This window comes from Rhineura floridana, chromosome 2 (genome assembly GCF_030035675.1).
Source record: "Rhineura floridana isolate rRhiFlo1 chromosome 2, rRhiFlo1.hap2, whole genome shotgun sequence".
Lineage (NCBI taxonomy): Eukaryota > Metazoa > Chordata > Lepidosauria > Squamata > Rhineuridae > Rhineura > Rhineura floridana.
The window spans coordinates 93,564,579-93,584,583 of NC_084481.1; the positions used below are offsets into that span (position 1 = coordinate 93,564,579).

Consider the following 20,005-nt stretch of genomic DNA (forward strand, 5'->3'; position numbering starts at 1 on the left):
ATCTATACAAAATCAACTTGAGCAACTGGACTTTCCCCTTTCCCCCACTATGTGCACCCAATGCCATCTCCAAATCGATCTCCTTTTGTATTCCCCGCTTCTGCATGTCCACATGAACAAATACTCTTAATCCTCCCCCCCGGTTAAAAATTGTGCGTTAAAAATGAGCTCAGGCACACAGACAGCATTTCCTGTGTGTGCATGCATGGGTGTCCTGTTCTCACCAGGCTCCTCAGGAGGCAAGAGACTTCCCAACAATAACGCAGTTGAGAGCAACACCAAGGCAGTATCCAGGCCAGTCCAAAGTCAGAGTCCACAACAACAAAGGAGTCAGGCAAGGAGCAATGTCAGAACAGCCCAAGATCAGGAGCAAAATGGTCTGCAGGCAACACAGGACAAGGCAAGAGGCAGGTCCGGGGTCAAGTGTGGAGTCACCAGATCAGCTGCCAAGTCAGGAACAGAGCCAGTATATAGGCCTTGTTCCAGTAGCTGTTCCAGCCTAGCACTTAGCTTTTTATGCTGGAGCTGCTGGAACCACACCCCAAACCTTGACTGATCCTTACTAATTACCTGCAGTTGGGCATTCCTTCAGATGGGCAGGGTCTCCAGCTGGCATTTGAGCAATGCCTCTCCCTTGGATTTGGGACTAGGATTGCCAGGTCAGAAACATCCCAAACCCGGAGATTTCGGGGGCAGGCCCTAGTGATGTCATAGGGGCAGGCCTGAGTGATGTCATGGGGTGGGCCCTAGTGATGTCATTAAGCATGATACATTAAGCATCAACAACAGTTGCTTGGCTCATACAATTCAAACAAAAACATTTATCTCATTGAAAATTAAGATAGAAATCTTAGCTAAAACATGGAGCCTCAGTAGGGGACATTTAATCTAGCCAACTTGCTTCTGACAAAAAGGGTTTAAGTGCCCTCAGGCCAGGCCAGTCACCAGAAGGCCATTGTAGGGAGAAAGGAGCCTAGTAAGAGATTGTGGAGATGTTAGATGGGAGCACTCAGGATTAACGATGGATGCCCCCGAAGGCTGCAATTCTCAACACACTTACTAAGGGACTAAGCCCCATAGAACTCAACAGGACTTACTTCTGAGTAGATATGGTTTGGATTGTGATGTTGGTAAATCTTGACTAGAGATCCTCTGCAAAAATATCAATATCCAAGCAGGGTTGGCAAGTACCTGCCTGGAATGCCCTGCCCCTACCTTTTAACATGGCTGCTCCAAATTTCTTTATAGATTTGACCCTTCTTTTCAGAAAGAGGTTTGAGAAATGAGTAAGAATAAGAAGATTCTTTACCCTTCTCTGTCTACCCTGTGGGCTGCTATAAACTCACTTTGACAGCCAACCCAATTCCAATGAATAATAATTGACAGAGAGAAAACACACATAGTTTGGTCTACCTTCATAGGCAGCACTTTTGCAATTGCAGCCACACTGCCCAGTATGTGAATTTTCTTTTACCAATATTGTGCTAGAAACAAACCATCATGCAAATAACAAGGTGCATCATGAGTGGGTTTAAGGGGGTTGAGCTGAGTGCATGAAACCACTGTTGTTGCTGCTATGGATGTAAGGGAGCAAGGTTAAAAGTAAATTAAATGCAAACAGAAAAAGAAAACAAAAGACAGTTATGATTTCCTAAATGCAATACCATATACCAACCACAAAAAGATTCCTAAGAGTAAGGCAGAAAACTCAGCATCCCACAACCAGTCGGGATTCCTAACCAAAAACCAAAAGTAAAAAAATCTTGGCAGCCCGTCAGCTAAGGTCACAGAAATCCCCATGCAGCACAACCTGACCCAGGGGCTGCAGTTAGTGCAGAATGCTGTGCCACGATTGCTGACATGAGTGAGACTCTATCAGCACATAATAGCTCTGCTCTGAAATCTGCACTGGTTGCTGATTTGCTACCAGGCCAAGTTCAAGGTGTGCTTTCCATGTTATGGGTGCCACATAGTTCTTGTTCTGCTCTTGTAAGAAATCAGTCCTTTAGTGTGGCAGCACCTATGCTTTGGAACTCCCTGTCTATTGACATTAGGCAGACACCTTCATTGTACTGTTTTCAGCACCTGCTAAAAACATTTTTCTTTAGCCTACCCAGGCATGCAGAAGCTATTGTGTTTTTATCTGTTTTTAACTCATTGTTGGTTTTATTATTCTGAATGTTTTAAATACCTGTCTTTAACTGTTTTTGCCAATAATTTTATTGTTTTAATTCCTTTTGTAAACCGCTTTGAGATTTTTTACAATAAAGCAGTATATAAATGTTGTAAATAAAATACATAAATAAATGTCAGAGTCACTGTGGCCCTTGGGTCTCTTTCCTCTTTTATACTGTGTCAGGCCATTTGGTACCATCTAGCTCAGTACTGATGACATGGACTAGCATTGGCTCTCCAGGAGTCCAGCCAATAGTCTTTTCCAGAAATTGAATTTTGGCCCTTTGCATGCAAAACATATGCCCTACCACTGAGTTACAGCCCTTCACTTGTTTAAAAAAGTATCTTTTAAAATTGTTCTTTTCAATTAACCAATGAATACACATTATACCTAGGGCAGATCCACACTATTCATTTAAAGCACATTCAACACACATTTGAAGCACACGAATCCCAACGCAGAATCATGGGAACTGTAGTTTGTTAAGGGTGGTGGGAACTATAACTGTGAGGGGGAAACTACACTTCCCAGGATTCTTTAGGGGAAGTCATGTGCTCTAAATGTGAGTTGGATATGCTTTAAACGTAGTATTGTGTGGATCTACCTAATAAACGTTAACTGCATGTAAATCATTTTAATTAATTTTTTTTAATGGAAATGAGCTATAACGTTTACTGGGTGATCATGGGCTACTCACCATCTGTCAGCCTCATCTGCCCCTCAGAATGAAAATGACAGATGGGAACCATGAACTCCCCAAGGAAGAAGGGTCCACTCTACAATGCAGAGGAAATAATGTGCAGCCATAATGTGAAATCAGATACTTAATGGGACATAGTATGAAGAAATATTTATATAAGCATGACTGTCAAATATATTTATTATATACACAATCTGTAAATATATGTATAGTGCAATCCTATGCATGTTTACTTAGAAGCAAGTCCCAATGGATTCAATGGGGCTTACTCAAACAGGGAAGAGTGCATAGGACTGCAACCTCAAATGATAAGGAATATCACTCACCCAACCCGAAATTCAGAATCATGCCTCTTTAAGCTGTTTTGCAATTGTTTATACTTGTTTTTATGGTTATTGGATTTTAAAGGAAATTATTTCTTATTGTGAGTTGCCTTGGTTTCCAGTTGGCAGCCCTACCTCACAGGGTTGTTGGAATGTCTCCATATATACACACATATACTGGAGATGTAAAAATACATACACCCCATATAATAGTTTATTGTCAAAAGCAATTGGTTATTGCAGAACATTCTTTTAAAAACCAGTATTAGTTTCCTATGAAATAAAAGCAGTGATACCTAAGTAAGCCCTGCCTAATTGCTTTAAAAAATAGGATTGGAGGGGGAAAGAAAGGTTTACAACTCAAACACAATTCTTTGCTATGTTCACTCAAAAGTCCCATTAATTTACAGCACAATCCTAACCATGTCTACTCAAAAGTAAATCCAATTGAATTCAATGGGGTATACTCCAGGTATGTGGGATTAGCACTCCAGAAAAGCAAGTATTGGATTAAAGCTTCATATTGGGAAGGTTTTCAAAACACTGCCCTCTTCAACAGCCCAGGAAAATTTAAACTTGTTTGACTCATGAACACAAGAGAGAAAAAGACTGAAAGCTATATACTTACTCAATTTATGAGATTTTCAGATAAGCAGGAAGAAAAACAGTTTTCTGACCTTGCAATGGGGTCTAGATACTGTCTTGTCAATCACAACCCTGACTCAGAGCTTGGAAGTAACTAGTTACAAGTAACGAATAACTTGTAATTTATTACTTTTTTGAGTAACAAGTGAGTAACTTCATTACATTTTGCTGGTAATAGAACGAGTAGTAACTTCATTACTTTTGAGGAATAATTGTAATGTTTCCAGCATTACTTTTGTGCATTACTTGGGGGGGGGGAAGCAGGGGAAATCTTCTGCTCCTCTGATTTGTGAATAAAAATCATGTGCTTCAAATTGGGCTTCTGTGCAGCGTTGTTCTTCCTTCATGCTCTGTGGGTGCTTAGGAGGCAATGAGAGAGGAGGTGGAGAGCGAGACGGCGTGGAGAAAACAATTGTTTTAAAATTAACAGGAGTGGAAGGAGAAAAGAGCTTTAGGCAATATATATATACAAAAATATGTGTGTTGGGGTATCATCATTGCTGGGGGTGGGGAGAGGGGATGTGAGATTCTGTTATGCCATTCTGTTAATCTTACAGATTAAAAAAAATATTCTACTACCCTGTGTGTGCGTGCTTATTTTTAATGTTGTTTTAGACTACTTAAATGTGTAGCAGCCAAAGCCAGCACCTTGTAGGCAATTTTTTTAAAAAAAAGTAACTAAAATGTAATTGTAGCAATTACTTTTGAGTAAAAGTAAAGTAATCAGTTACTTTCATAGCAATTGTAATTGTAACAGTAATTACTACTTTTTGTGGGCCATGTAACTGTAACTGTAATTTATTACTTTTTTAAAGTAAACTTCCAAGCTCTGCCCTGACTTCACTTATTGGCTACAAACCTGAAAGGGCGGTGTTAAAGCAGCCAGCTATGAACTAATTTTACAGAAGTTGTGGGGTGTGTGTGATGTTTTGGTGTTTCTCTCTTGAACCAGACCACCTAGAAACCTATTTTTATTAAAGCTGAGAGTCCAGAGATTAAGATGATTAACCCGGAGACCTGGTGAGGATCCCAAAAATCCAGAGTCTCCAGGTGAAAACCGGATACCTGGCAATCCTACTTGGGACTAATTCAGCCTCAATGTCAGAGGCCAAACTTACCCTGGGTGCAGACAGCCCTTCCTCAGCCTCATCATAGGATCCTAGTTCCTCACCCTCAGATGGAGCCTGACCCAAGGCTGGGTCCAAGACTGGATCCTCCTGGTCTTCCTCTGATGAGGACTCCCCTGGCTGGGACCTGACAAAAAGCAGCTCTTGAATGGAGGAATACTTAAGGAATTGGAAGATGGGCCAAGAAACAACATGCAGATCGCCCTAAAGTTGGCATACCAACAGGTATGAACAGAAAATGCCAGTTTGGGACTTACAGGACCAACATCAAATTTGCTCAGATGTGGACTGAAGGGATCAAACTTGCAACGTGAAAAGAGGATTAAACTCCAGTTGAACATGGGATCCTCTTATTGTGTGGACATGGCCTAAGTCTTCAAAATAACTAAATAAACCAGGAATCTGATCACAGATCTCCTGCATCACATTAGGTGACTGGAGATAATTAGAACTGGGGTGCAACCTTGTGGCGGTTGAAATAATGGCTCTCTAGAACTCTGGTGCAGGATTGTTGGTTTTACTGACTCTGCTTGTGTATTTTAAATAAAACAAATTATAACAAGACCCTATAGGTTTTAGCTAAACTCTGTTTTAGCTAAAAGAAACTAAAGCCTCCATTGGTCTGGAAACTGCAGCAGCATTCAGATATTGTAATTTAGAAGGACATGTGAACTATAGCTTTATTTCAAAAGTATTGCTAGTTGGCAATATTAGTTCAATTACTAGGGTGAATGGTAAGCTATCAGACAATTTCACACAGTCATGTATGGTTTTTTACAATCTATTTGGGCAAGTTCAAGGATACAAATCTTACAGAACAGTTATTAAGATAAATACATTGGACCAAGTTATACAAGCTTTCGAGTTGTCATAAAACTCTTTGTCCAACATAATGAGAAGTGAACATTAATCAATGGATATTCTGTTTACTCTGTTTCCCTCTCCTTCCACTGATACCTTACCTGTGCTGAATTTTAGATTGCAAAACCCTTGGGGATATCGACATTGATATGCATATTGATGGTATTACATAAACAATAGATATAACTTAATTAACAACAATAGTAACCACCCTATGTCAGGATGATCAGGTTGTGGTTCAAATCACATCTGCCTTTGGCAATCACCAGCACTACTGAAAGCCACAAAAGCAGCCATACAGAGGTGGTATAGAAGCTTTCTCAGAAGCTCTGACATAGGAGAAGATACATCAGGGGCATCACAACCGGGGTGCTGAGGGTGTGGATCGCACCCGGGTGACACCCTGAGGGGGGTGACACCCAGACCTGCCCCGCCCCGCGCCGTTGGCCGGCAAAGGAGCTGAGTAGTGCTCCGGGTCGGTGCAGCCAACTCTTCCTCGGAGGCGGGCGGGTGAGACCGACAGCAGGCGCCCGCTCACTGGTGGTGAAGCCGGGACGGGCCTTCCACCACCAGCCTGGAGCGAGTGGTGAGTGCATGCGTGCATGTGCGTGCAAGACCAGCCACCCCCGTCCATGCCCTGGGAGGGCGCGCACCGGAGGTCCGCACCCCCCCCGCACTCCCGCTAGTGACGCCGCTGGATACATTATTGCTACAATTCAATAGGGGAAGTTAAACAAATCCTACACTCCAGAGCAGAGCAGCAGTGTTTAAAAAGGTATAATGTGTTGATGTAACCCTTGAAAAAGAGTCTTCCCTTGAAATAAACAGGCATTAAATGTTTTAAAAATAAAGATCATGTATAATCAGGACTTAATATAAAGCATGTTAATAAGGAAATTAAATGTTTAGAAAATAAACAATGGCAGGGGGGAATCAATACCCACAACAATGGAAACAGATTTCCTACAACACTCTTGAACTCCAAACTAACATTTTAATAAATTAGTGTTTCAATAGGAGTGGGACTTTCAGTGGTACTGTGATAAGTTCTGAAGCGCAGATACTTTTTGTGAAAACTGCCATAGCCACACCCCTGCTAAGACTAAACAACCAAAATTATTAGTTTTGACCAATGCAGACATTATGGCTTCCATATCAAGCCAATTTCCTCCTCATATTTACCCACCCTTTTGCTTAACATCCAGCTTGAAGAAAAATTCTGGTGGACTTGAAAGTTTGCTCGCTATTTTGTGACATTTTGGTTGGTTATAATAAAGGGACTCTCAAATTTTTCAAAATAAAAATGGCAGTTGAATCTTAGCTGTGCATGCTACTGTAACCTCCCTCTTACTACTGTAACCACCTCTGGTGGGTTTCTCTGAGAAAAACGTACATATTTGTTATTCAGACGACTGGCAAATAGCGACCAAGGAGAGGACAGCTTCAACCTTGCTGTGAAATAAGTGGCAATGCTTCATCCCTGTCTGTCCCTGCTCCACTGCACCACAGGAGAATTTATTATTTTATTGATTAAATAAAATATTTTATTCAAATTAATTGTGTATCCTACCTTTCCATTTAAAAAATAAAACACTCTAAGATAGATAACAATGCTAAACAGCATCCAGTTTACTCCCGAACATGTCAGTGTAATAAGTGTTGTAAGATGGCTTCAGAGACATACAATCAAATTCGCCTATGCACAATGTGGGTTGGATAATTCCATACTGATCTGTGTACAGCAGGAATCACCAAGATTTGTGGGCCCGTGGGCACATTTGCAAACTGGAGAAACTGTCTTGGGCATTACACACATGCACACACAAACATTGCAACCAAGCACACGCTGCAACCCAATGTATTGACTACAATGGAGTGTTTATTTCAAGCCTAATTTCAGTGAGGGGAGGGGACCCTGTGGCCACCAGGAAAGGCCTCTGTAGAGTTTGGCACCCCCTGCTGTACAGTCTCATAATTGTTTCAGCACACACCCAGCTAGACCTGCCAACTTTTAATTGGGCCTAATCCTATGCAAATAACCACAAGCTGAAACACAGACATTAAAAAGGTGGCGTTTCCCCACTTACTCTACCTCCATGCCAGCAAAGGGTAAATTTTAGCATGTTTGGTTAATTGATACATCATAAATGACAACTGGTAAAAGCACAGGAGCAGGACACATAGTAAGTTGGCAGCCTTGTGCCCAACTTGAAAATTCAGTATGCCACCATTTAACTCACTCTCAGTGCTTTTGTAGGGATAAAAGTGGGCTGAGTTCAAAGTTTTTCTTTTGGAACATCATTTCATGAGCACTCCACACCACTGTATGCCAAGCTCTGCACATATTAATTCAACCTACTTGCTCATTTGGTTAAATGATTTCGCCTATGCAATGCTCTTATTTTTGGAATCCAGTGGGGTATTGAAACAACTTTCTTTTTACAGGCCCCTATTTTCTTTCCTTTTAAAAAAATGCTTCCTTAATATGTTGGACAATTACATGTCAGAGGTAACAATTTCCAGAGATAGGTAGCTATGTTACATCTGTCTCATCAAAATCTACAGAGTCTCGTGGCACTTTGAGGATCAACAGATTTATCGTGGCATAAGCTTCCATGGACTAGAATCCATTTCATCAAAAAGTGACCATCATATCAGAAGTAGAGAGTTTTGCTGGAGAATTCCACAAGAGATATTGCGGAATGTGTTCATCAGCAGGGGAAAGACTTGTTTTGGCAGGCATACCCTCTAGTCTATGTGAATCAATTTGTAATCTGCTTAGTTTTACCCACTAGCTATCCTCCAAATGTTGTGATGCAGTTCCCCAACAAAAAATTTGTACCAAAATGCATATGTTAGGGATAAGTGCAAATAAACATGCATATGTTACTGAAAATTACATGTGAAAATTGCTTGCAGAAGTGCATATATTAGGCAAAACCGGAGGAGCAACAGACACCAAAATGCTGATGAATTTTTGCAAGGGCAAATTTGCAAACTGATGTAGAAAATATGGCAAACTGCAGTTAAGACAAACATGAGGAACTGAGAGAAACTGTAAAGGATAGATTAGTCTATCCCTAGCGGATGATATCTGAGTGTACTGAAATGGTTCATTGTGATGATGGTTGATGATCAGCGTAGCAGACATGAAGTCACATCAGTTGCTCTGTGAATGGCACCCTTAAGTCACTTGTCCTGACAGTACAACATCTGCCCTTTTGAGCAAAGCTCCTGCCCTCCCCGACAATTTGGACATCCTTTGATCCTGATGCTGCCTCCTCCTCCAATCTGTTCTCATCCTTTCCATCCCTCCTAAGGCAGTGTGTGTTGGTAACAACCCAGACAGTGGGGGCTCGTCCTGCCACTCCACCCCCCTGACTCTGTCTCTCAGCCAGAGGGCAGGAATGGTGCAGCTGCTCCATCTCAGTCCCTCTGGGCTGACCAATGTGATTACGCAGCACCAGGCCGCAGTCAGTGCAGCCCCAATTCTCACAGGTACCTGGCAACAGACTATATAAGGGAGTGCCCAGGATTCCCATCTGGGCAGGGGGGATGGCCCCCCCTGGCCAAAGAAGGAGACGTCAGGGCAGGAATGCAGCCGAGGGCATGAACAGACCTGGCGTCTCCCCTCCAGAGATATAAATTTGAGTGGGATGAGGGGCCTGTGGCTTTTTCCACTACAGCGGAGCTGCACTGGTTCTGTCTACGGTAAGAGAGTTCAACTTCATGGACACAGAACGGGGTACTTGAGGTGCCTCTGCCTTCCCTAAAGCAGAATCCTCACATCGAAGTGACTGGCCAAAATGGAACTCAGCTGCTCATGATATAAAGCTGTCCAATGGGACACTCAGCAGCTTTGTCTTGTGGAAGTCTAAAATTGGGATTGTAAAAATGAGGGTATATGTGTGACAGCACATCTTACTCTCATCCATCCTCGGTGGGTCCAATGGGACACTCAGCAGCTTTGTCTTGTGGAAGTCTAAAATTGGGATTGTAAAAATGAGGGTATATGTGTGACAGCACATCTTACTCTCATCCATCCTCGGTGGGTCTCTCTCTGGGCTGATTTGCTCTAGAAGGCTCCACAAGAGTGAGGATGGCACTTGCTGAGACTTCTTGCAATTGTACAGGGTCCTCTTGAGATGGCTGGTGGTGGGAGTCTCATGTCGGGGGTGGGTGGGTAGAAACAGAAAAGGAGGGTTGGGGTCTGTATTATTGAACAGTGCTCTCTCTCTCTCTGATGCTGAACCTGCTACTCCTCCCTACTCCAGATGTCAAAAGCTGCACCCAAGAAACCACCAGCAGCAGCAGCGGCCCCTCCCCCAGCAGGATTCTCCCTGGACATTAATGACCCTCAGGTGCAGAATGCTGCCATCCGCATCCAGGCATCCTATCGTGGGCACAGGTGAGGCAATGGCAGGTGGAAGGATGAAACTGTTACCACTGGCAGGGAGAAAAGGATATGCTGAAGCACTCTCTGGAAATGCCATTTCAGGGTTTGATTGCCCTGTTTGTAGAGTTCTCAGGGTTCCCCTGCACCCCCCCCCAAATGTTTGAATTGTAATTTATCCTTGTTTGGCCTTTATAAATAAATATAAGCCACCTTGAAGGCCCATTTGAGGTCTGAAAGGTGGGGTATAAATGTTTTTATACATAAACAAATCTCTCCAGAGGCATGCTTACTTTCAAAGCCATGTAAGCTTGAGGACCAAGGGACTTGAAGGATTGCCTACTTCCACATCAGTCTGCCTGTATGTTAAAATCTTCTCTGGAGGCCCTTCTGTAGTTGCCAACACCATTGGAGGTGAGGCAAGTGGCAGTGAGAGAGGGAGGGGTGGGCTTCTTCCTGGTGGAGCACCAGCTATGGAAGACTCTCAGGAGGTCTGCCTACTTTGTTGTCTTTTTGACACCCAGTGAAGCACATTTTTTTAAAATATCCCCAGGCCCTTAAAACAATTTTAGCCCCTGACGAAACTGGTTTCATGCTGCTTTTTTACCCTTTAGTACGGGGAAGGGCAGCATCAGACCTATGCTCAATAAAAAGGCCGGAGGGGGGACTGACTGAGTGGATAAAGGGAGTGGTTCATGCCTCTTTACAGCAAGGCAGGGTCCCAACATACCTAAAGGAGGCACTTGTAAGACCCCTACTGAAAAAGTCTTCCCTGAATCCCACCTTACTAGATAATTATCAGCCAATCTCCAATATTCCATTTCTGGGCAAGGTACTGGAGTGTGTGGTGGCATCTCAGCTCCAGAGATTTCTGGATGAGACCGATTATTTAGATCCATTTCAGTCTGGCTTCAGGCCAGGTTATGGGATGGAGATGGCCCTGGTTGCCTTGGTGGACAACCTACTCCGGGAACTGGATGGGGGAGAGTGTCCCTGTTGGTTCTGCTGGACCTCTCAGTAGTTCTGGATACCATTGACCATGGTATTCTTCCAGGCTGCCTTGCTGGGATGGGACTTGAGGGCACTGTTTTACAATGCCTCTGTTCCTTTCTGGAGGGGCAAGCCCAGAAGGTGGTGCTGGGGGATTCCTGTTGGCCTATGGAGTCTCTCAGGGTCCTGTCCTCCATGCTATTTAACATGTACGTGAAACTGCTGGGAGAGGTTGTCCGGCATTTTGGGCTCCAGTGCATCAGTATGCTGATGACACCCAACTCTATTTCTCCTTTCCATCTAAATCCAAGGAAACTGTTTCGGTTCTAAACCCGTGTCTGTCGTCAGTAACGGATTGGATGAGGGCAAACAATTGAAGCTTAATCCAGACAAGACAGAGGTGCTCCTGATTTAATAATTATGTTAGTTACTGAGATTTAGATAATAGTAAATTTAATATTATATAGGTCTTTAAGGTATAATTGAAATGATATACTTAATTTTTATTGATTATGATACTGAAGTGATAAAATCTTTCACATGTGGAATATATCTGAATATTGATTTCATGTAAAAGATATGTAAAATTTCAAAATTTAATAAAAAGTATATATATATATATATATATATAAGACAGAGGTGCTCCTGGTCAGTCGAAAGGCCAATCAGGGAAAAGGGATTCAACCTGTGCTGGATGGGGTTACACTCCCCCTGAAGACACAGCTTTGTAGTTTGGGTGTACTCTTACACTCAGTTCTGAGCCTAGATGCTCAGGTTTCAGCAGTAGCCAGTTAAAATTAGGGCGTCAACTGCTCCCATTCCTGGGGATGTCTGATCTGGCCACGGTAACACATGCCTTAGTTACACCCTGTTTAGATTACTGTAACATGCTCTACATGGGGCTGCCCTTGAAGAATGTTCAAAAACTTTAGCTGGTCCAAAGAGCTGTGGCCAGTTTGTTAACTGGAGCTGATTACAGGGAGCATGTGACTCCTTTGTTACAACAGCTCCACTGGCTACCGGTTTGTTTCCGAGCAGGGCCGGTTTTAAAGGGCGGCTAGGTTGGGCACTGGCCCGAGGGCCCCGGTGCTACCGGAGCTACAGGAGCCCCTGAGGGGCCCTCCGCTCCCCTTCCATGATCTGCACCCCCCCATGCCCCCCACTTACCTGTCAGCCGGCTTTTTAGCATTGCCCTTAATGAAGATGGTGGCTGCAGCTTCCCTAAAGTACTGAAGCTGTTGACACCATCTTAGTTGATGGCAGAGATGTGTGCGCATAGAACGCACATATGCCATCAACATAGATGGTGGCGGAGGCTTCATTCGCCTTAGGGAAACCGCTGCCACCATCTTCATTAAGGACAATGGTAAAGACTAGACAGGTAGGGGGGCTGTGGGGAGGCATGGGGGTCCAGGGCAAGCTGATGCCCAAGGGCCCCCACATGCTTGGACCCGGCCCTGTTTCCGAGCACAATTCAAGTGCAGGTTATGACTTATAAAGCCCTGTATGACTTGGATCCAGGCTAGCTGAAGGACTGTATCTTCCTATAGGAGCCTGTTTGAGCTCTAAGATCTTTGGGGGAGGTCCTTCTCTCGACCCCACCACCCTCACAGGTATGCCAGATGGGAACACAGGAGAGGGCCTTCTCGGTGGCTGCCCCAAGGCTCTGGAATTCCCTTCTTAGAGAGGTTAGACTGGCTCCCTCCTTGCTGTCCTTCCAGTGGTAGGCTTTGGGGAACTGATTGCAAGGGCTTTTAATAGTGTGCTGTCCTAATTGGCTTTTTTAATGGATATGTTTTAAATGGTTTTCATTCTATAAATAGTTTAATTACATTTTTACAATAAGTTTGGTATTTTTTATCTTTATTTTTATCTATATTTGTTTTAACTTTTGTAAGCCAGCCCCAGTTTTGGGGAGAAGGCGGGATATAAATGAATAAAATAATAATGAATATGCTGAAAATGTGGAGGGGGGCTCTAGGGTATATGTTGAGAGCGGGCAAACCTGTGGACCTGACCATGAAGACTGAACAGCTCACCAGTGGTAAGTCTGGTGGTGTGGCTAAGGAGAGGGGCTTAAGGTGTGGTGGTGGTGGTGGTGATGATGATGTTGGGTAGCATGAAGTGTGCTTTGAGAAGCTGTGATGGTTGAAAGATGCGTTTGAATAGTGGAGGATGGCCAAATACATAGTGGTCATCATGAGATAGACGGAGAAGGGTCAAGGAGAGAGAGAGGTGAGAGAAGCAGCCATGAAGACTTTGGGGAAGCAGGAAAAGGTGCATACGCATCATGCCTTTAAAGCACATTTGAAGCACATGGCTTTCCCCAAAGAATCCTGGGAATTGTGGTTTACCCCCTCACAGAGCTACAGTTCCCCAGCACCACCAGACTACAGTTCCCAAGATCCTTTGGGGAAAGCCATATAATTTAAAAGTATGGTGTGTACACAACCTGGTGGGCAATGGAAGAGTCTTTAGGCATGGGAGCAGGTACTTCCATGCTATTTGAAGTGAGATGTAGAGATGGAAAAGAGGTGGGTGTGCTGTATGCCTTCCTTTGCTGCGATAGTTTCTCCCTTACTTCCTCACTGACATTAAATAATTACAATGTGGCCCTCCTGGTGCCATCCTGAACTCTGCCACTTCGGCGGCAATCCAACACACACTTATCTGGGAGTAAGCCCCATTTAATCCAATGGAGCTTACTTCTGAGTAGACATGTATTGGATTGTAGCCTTATTCAGGTAGCATCCATGAGGAAGAGAATCAAATGCATACCAGAATGTTACGTTTGTGCAATTAAAGTGGATTAAAGCACTCTTTCACCCTAGCACAACAAATGTACTGTTTTTTAAAGGACTTTTTGCAGTTCGGAAAGTGATGGGGAAATGCACTGAAAAGTGTGGGATGAGCAAATGAGTAACATGAAAATATAAACCCAACCCACAAGCAAATCGGAATGAATGCTCATTGCCATACAATTGCCCTGCAAACAAATCAAAATGAATGCTCAGTAAAGACCTAGCATACACAAACCTCTGTGTGGGCTTTGTGCAAGCCAATCAGGACGAATGCTCAATAAACAGGTCATCTGGAGGAGCCCTGGGTAACGTTTCAGCCACTCTACTCAATCCAATTTCTGAACCAGTAGCAACCAAGGAAGTAACCAGCCCAGATAGTGATGGAGGATCTGTCAGGATCGGTTCCCTCAGTTGCTCATTTGTCCAATCTTCAGTTCTCTGCATTTCTGCAGCAATTTGCATTTTAAAAAATCATCATAATTCTTCAGCATTTTAATGCAAATGTCTCCAAATAAGCACATATTTAATGCAGTTTTGAGTAATGTACACATTTTTGCAAGCAGTTCCTCCAAATATAATGCATTTCTGTATGCTGTTTTCACTAATATATTCATTTTTACGCACACTTCCTCCCTAATATATGCATTTTTGCAAACATTGGTTGGTTGGAGAGTTACATTGCAAAATTCAGATATGTGTGAATTTGTATTTCGGTTCTCATTTTGGTTTGGAAAGTGCAAATTTAATAGATTTGGCTTTGAATGCAAAAGGAATTTCTCCCCCCATCTCTTCTCTCAGATAATCTGTTTATTGAGCATTCGTCCTGATTTGTTTGCACAGAGTTGGAGGGGAGCTTATACGACAATAGCTATTTAGTGAGCATTCCTTTTGATTTGTTGGCAGGGAGCATATATGACATTACATCAAGCAATTTTTATGCTACGGTTTCCAGAACATTTCCCTGTCATTTTCCTTGCCACAAAATGTCCACTTTAATTGCACAACCTGAATTTGCTGGCAGGCAAATGAATCCTGCTTGCAAAATAGAGACAGTCTACAAGCACTGCAAATGCCCAACCCTAGTGCCTACCACTCTCATTTCCCTTGGAATTCTCTGCACAAAGGGAACAAAACTGCCATTCCATTTCAGGAGGTAACTTGAACATTAAAAGAATATAAGCTAATGACTGCACGTTCCTCATTGATCATATTTACTTATCAATTCTATGGGGGTGAGGAAAAGTGGGACAGAGTTCCATTGGACTGACCAATTTCCCCAATCAAGCATATTTTACTTATGTCTCCCCTGAAGCGCTTTCTCTCATAATCAATTAATTGCTGCTTAATCAAGGGAGGCTCTGTGCGATTAGTAGAGATGGAAAGTTCTGTCTGTTTTGGTCCTTTGAGTTTCTCATTTTTCTAGTCTTAAATTCAGTTCTCCACATTTCTGCAGCAATTTGTGGGTTTTTTTAAATCCTACTGAAACTTCTACAGCATATTAATAAGAATTTCTCCTTAAAAACACATTTTCATAGGCAGTTTTGACTAATGTACACATTTTTGCAAGCCATTTCTTGTCATAAAATGCATTTTTGTATGTTATTTTCACAAACATGCATTTTTATGCACACTTTCCCCTAATATTCAGTTTTGAAGGCATTGGTTGGCAAACTGCATCACAACATTCAAATGAGTGGGAATGTCAAAGGATGGCTGTGTTTCAGTTCTCATATTATTTTGGAAAGTGTGAATTTGATAGATTCAGCTTCAAATGAGGCCTGAATAAAATTTCTCACCCCTCCCTCGTGACTGGCAGGCAGGATGGCGGTTGGATGCTCATTCCAAGCCACCTTAGTATTCTACACAATTGTGTCACCACCACCCCACAGGTGTTTTAGCAAGTGACACTGTTATTATCATCTGCCTTTCTTCTGATCTCTCATTGTGGCTTCGCCCTGGGTACCATCAGAGCCAGGGCCAGTTTGCAATCCTCAGTCATGGGGAAGAGAAGCTATAAGATCTCATGAGGAATCTTGAATGTCTGTTGTTTAACCCCCTCCTCTCCACTATCAGGTCTCGCAAGGAGCTGAAAGAGAAAGGCCCCCCACGGGTGCTGCAGAACCTCACAGATGTGATGTTGATTGAGGGGAGTGCAGCCAAGCTGGAATGCCGCATCAGTGCCTTCCCTGACCCCTTCATCCGCTGGTCCAAAGATGGTGTGGAACTCAAGGATGGGCCCAAGTACCGCTATGTCTTTGAGGACCCAGACATTGTAGCATTGGTGGTGCGTGATGCTGGTCTTCCCGACCTGGGCAAGTACACCATCTCCGTGAAGAACCCCTTTGGAGAGTGCTTTGACTCAGCACGTCTCCTCGTGGAAGGTAACGTGGCCTGCCTCCCTTCCTTACATAGCCACACTCCCCTTCTAAACATAGCCACATATATCCCCTGGGCAGCCAAACCATTCTCTTTGAAGGACCATTTCAATCTGGCATATCTCACTGGGGGAAGGTAACACTCTGCTCCACTCCTTCAAGTCACTGCCCTGCCCATTTCTATTCATAGCCTCATGTCTTGTGTAAGGAAACCAAGCCCCTTCTAAGTTTAGCTATGCCTCTGCCAAGACATAGCCTTCCTCCCTTCTAGATATAATCATGACCCTTGCCTAACTAGCTACAGTGCCAGACCTGCAGAAAGAGAAGAAAAACATCTGGTGACAACTCAGGATAGTTTAATCATCAGAAGAGGAGACTGGTGTCCAAGAGGGGTCTCCTTTTACAACACTTTCCACCTTCAGACTCAAGTTGGAAGGATACGCTTTAGGCAGAAATAGGATGTTGTTCTTGTGTGTGATTATTCAAACAACCTGATCCTTGCAGATAAACTTGTACTGCTACCCATCACGGATCCTAAAATCCACACAGCAGCTAGGAAAACAGCAGAGTCATCATGAGTAGCAGAGTCTACCACATCCCTGTAAGCTATTGTTATGGGCTGACCCAATGTTTAATGTAAATTTCTCCTCTAAGAGTCCTGAAAATGTATATATGAGTCCTGGAGACATTGTTCTAGTCTGGAGTTCTTCACTCTTGGTTCCCCAGATGTTGTTGGACTTCAATTCCCATCAGCCCCCGCTAGCTTAGTCAATGGTTAGGGATGGTGGGAACTGTAGTACAACATCTGGGGAACCAAGGTTCATGACCTCTATTCTAGCGCTATACTCCATAGCAAGCATAGGAACATAGGAAGTTGCCTTACATATAAAGTCAGACCATTGGTCCATCTAGTTCAGTATTGTCTACACTGACTGGCAGTGGCTCTCCAGGATTTCAGACATGGTTCTCTCCCAGTCCTTCCTGGAGATGCTGGGGATTGAACCTGGGACCTCCTGCATGCAAAGCAGCTGTTCTGCCACTGAACTACAGCTGTTTCCAAGTCTTCTCCAACACTCAAGCTCCCCAGATGCTGTTGGACTCCAACTCCCGTCATCCTTGCCCATTTGTCATGTTGACTGGGGCTGATGGGAGTTGGAGTCCAACAACATCTGGAGAAGACCAGGTTGGGAAAGGCTGCCATACCTTGTCTTTAGCAAAGCAGGACCTATCTCCCTGAGTGATGAGGAGAACATCACTTTTGGCTCAGAACAGGACACAGCATAGTAACAAAACTCATAGCTCCAGCATTAGGTTCTCATTCCTTAGCACAAGATTCCCCCCAAGGCAAAAGATGGCCAAACAAGACCCCTTGCTCTGATCTCACCTGTTCTCTCCCTCTGCAGTGCCTGCCAAGATTGAGAAGGGCCCAGGCAGCACAAAGGCCAGGAAAGGCACGACAGTCAACTTGACAGCCCACATCAGTGGGGAGCCAGCACCTGATGTTGGCTGGGCCAAGGATGGTGAGGATATTGATGAGGACGATCGGTGAGTGAAATTCACCACTGGTGTAATAAGCCTCAATGCACCAATACATTTTGGGCAGGTGTGCAACAAGTCCACAGTAGAGCCAGGTTCTCACCAGCTCTTTCTTTCCTGATCATGTAAGCACTACCAGTTAATGTTCAATTTGGCATGGCTGAAGTAATAGCCTGAATTCTGTAGTATTAGATGCAGAATCCAATGATGTAAGCTTTTGTTTCCTTTCCTTTTTTAAAGAAGGAAGCATCTAGTTCTCAAGATTATTATAGAGAACCTTAATATGTAAGTTTTTGCTAGAGGAATTGCAAGAAACATGGGCTGAGCTGTGGTGGTCAGAATATGTGCACTTTCTTCATCTAACACGGGTCCTGCTCTTTGACCCTCTCAGTGCTCTGCTTTGTACTGGACTTCAGTTACTTTGCATGGGATGGAACAGACCATGCAGAGCTAAAGGCACCAAGATCATAGCTCCCCAGAAGCAACTTTGCATAGATAGTGGGAATGGGAAGGAAGAGTCAGAAAAATCGGCATGCAGTAATTGTAAAGTTTCAGGCAGCCATTCTCAAACTTTGCAGTTTTGCAGTTCACTTCAAAATTGGTGGGAGTCTTGGCAGATCACTTAAACTATTTTTCATTCAGCATCAGTATCATTGTCAAAACCAGCACTGCATTATGAAAATCATAAGACTTAAGGCTAAGCTGCTGAGAAAGGTCCTTTTAATTATATTTTTAGTGTGTGTGGGGGAGGGAATAGTAGACTGTACTAGTGCCATGTTATGAAAATTATGGGCCCTAGGCCAGAGCCTTTTTAGCCTGCTTGATCAATCTGGCCCGCATGAAAACAGCCTCAATTTCCATCATCAGAAAAATAAAGTGTAGTGCCAAGTACAGAAATTCACCCAAATAGAATTTACAGACCATAGATTATCTACTTCTAGTTTAATGTATGTCCCAATTCTAGTTATTTCCAAGACCCTGACTTGAGATTTCCACCTTTCCCTTTTCTGCAGTGTGTACTTTAACATTGGCAGTGACTCAACAACTCTCACCATCAAGAAGGTGACGCCGGCTGATGCTGGGAAGTACGAGGTCTTTGTAGAGAACAGCCTGGGCATGGACCAGTCCTTTGCACGCCTTGATGTGGTCTGAGCTCCTGCCTTCCAACTGTACGGTCCCTCCCTCACACAAAAACAAACTCTCCATCATGGCCAAGGATGGTCCAGGGCATTGCCCTGGAGAGAATAGCTGGGAAAAGCAAATTAAACTTCCAGTGGTGCTATGGGGGTATCTTGTCCCCCTAAAATGCAATCAAGGGCCCTGCTGTTTTTCTCATTGCACCTTTGGCTCTCTCACCAATGTAATTCTGCCACACCACACCTTCCCTGGCAGGAATTCCCCACCCTCCCCAGGACTGAATCCACTTCTGGGGCAGGCCTATCACCTTGCAGGCTAATAGCTTTGAGACCAGCAGTCCTGAAAGGCCTCAGCCTACTCTAGGGGCACAGAAGAGGCTCCAAGGGCCATAATTGCAAGCACGCTTTCCCCAGCACCTCAGAGATTGTGAAACATCCCAGAAGCCTCCAGATTCTTACTGATCTCTTTTCTTGCCATATGAACTAAATAAAACCAGTTGATTGTACAAAGGGCTCGTGTATGTACTATGTGCAACTTCTCACTGCGAAATCAACACCCCAGGAATCTCATTTGTGTGTTGGGGGTTGAGGGAATGAAAGAGTTTCTAACTTTTCTTGTAGTCATAGATTAGCAGCCTGTTCTACAACCTTTATATAAAAAAGAGGTTTCTGGGGACAGCCTCTGTTGGTTCAGAGAACAGGCTTCTGTGCCCTATCTCATTCTTTAATTCTTACACAGACACACAGCACCCCTGCCCTCTTGCTCCTCTGTACTTTGCACCTCCTTTCCTGTATAACATTTCCTAGGGAAAAGAGGTCTGACTCAATTAATTCAAGAGGTATAGCAGCTTTACAGGACTGAAATCTTGGTAGTATTTATTCCGAGGTACAGCCACACTGGGTTCAGTGGGGCTTATTCCCAGTTAAGTGTACATACTGATG

At 43.7% G+C, this 20,005-nt stretch overlaps 1 protein-coding gene across 1 annotated transcript; it reads left to right on the forward strand.

Annotated features, from left to right (window-relative positions):
* Nucleotides 1-9,372: 9,372 nt before the first annotated feature.
* On the forward strand, nt 9,373-19,573 carry SPEGNB (SPEG neighbor). The gene is made up of 5 exons (XM_061612998.1): nt 9,373-9,543; nt 10,107-10,240; nt 16,090-16,397; nt 17,795-17,936; nt 18,941-19,573. Exons 2-5 carry the CDS (start codon nt 10,107-10,109, stop codon nt 19,077-19,079), a joined length of 723 nt encoding a protein of 240 aa, XP_061468982.1. The 5' UTR covers nt 9,373-9,543; the 3' UTR covers nt 19,080-19,573.
* The last annotated feature ends 432 nt before the right edge of the window (nt 19,574-20,005 follow it).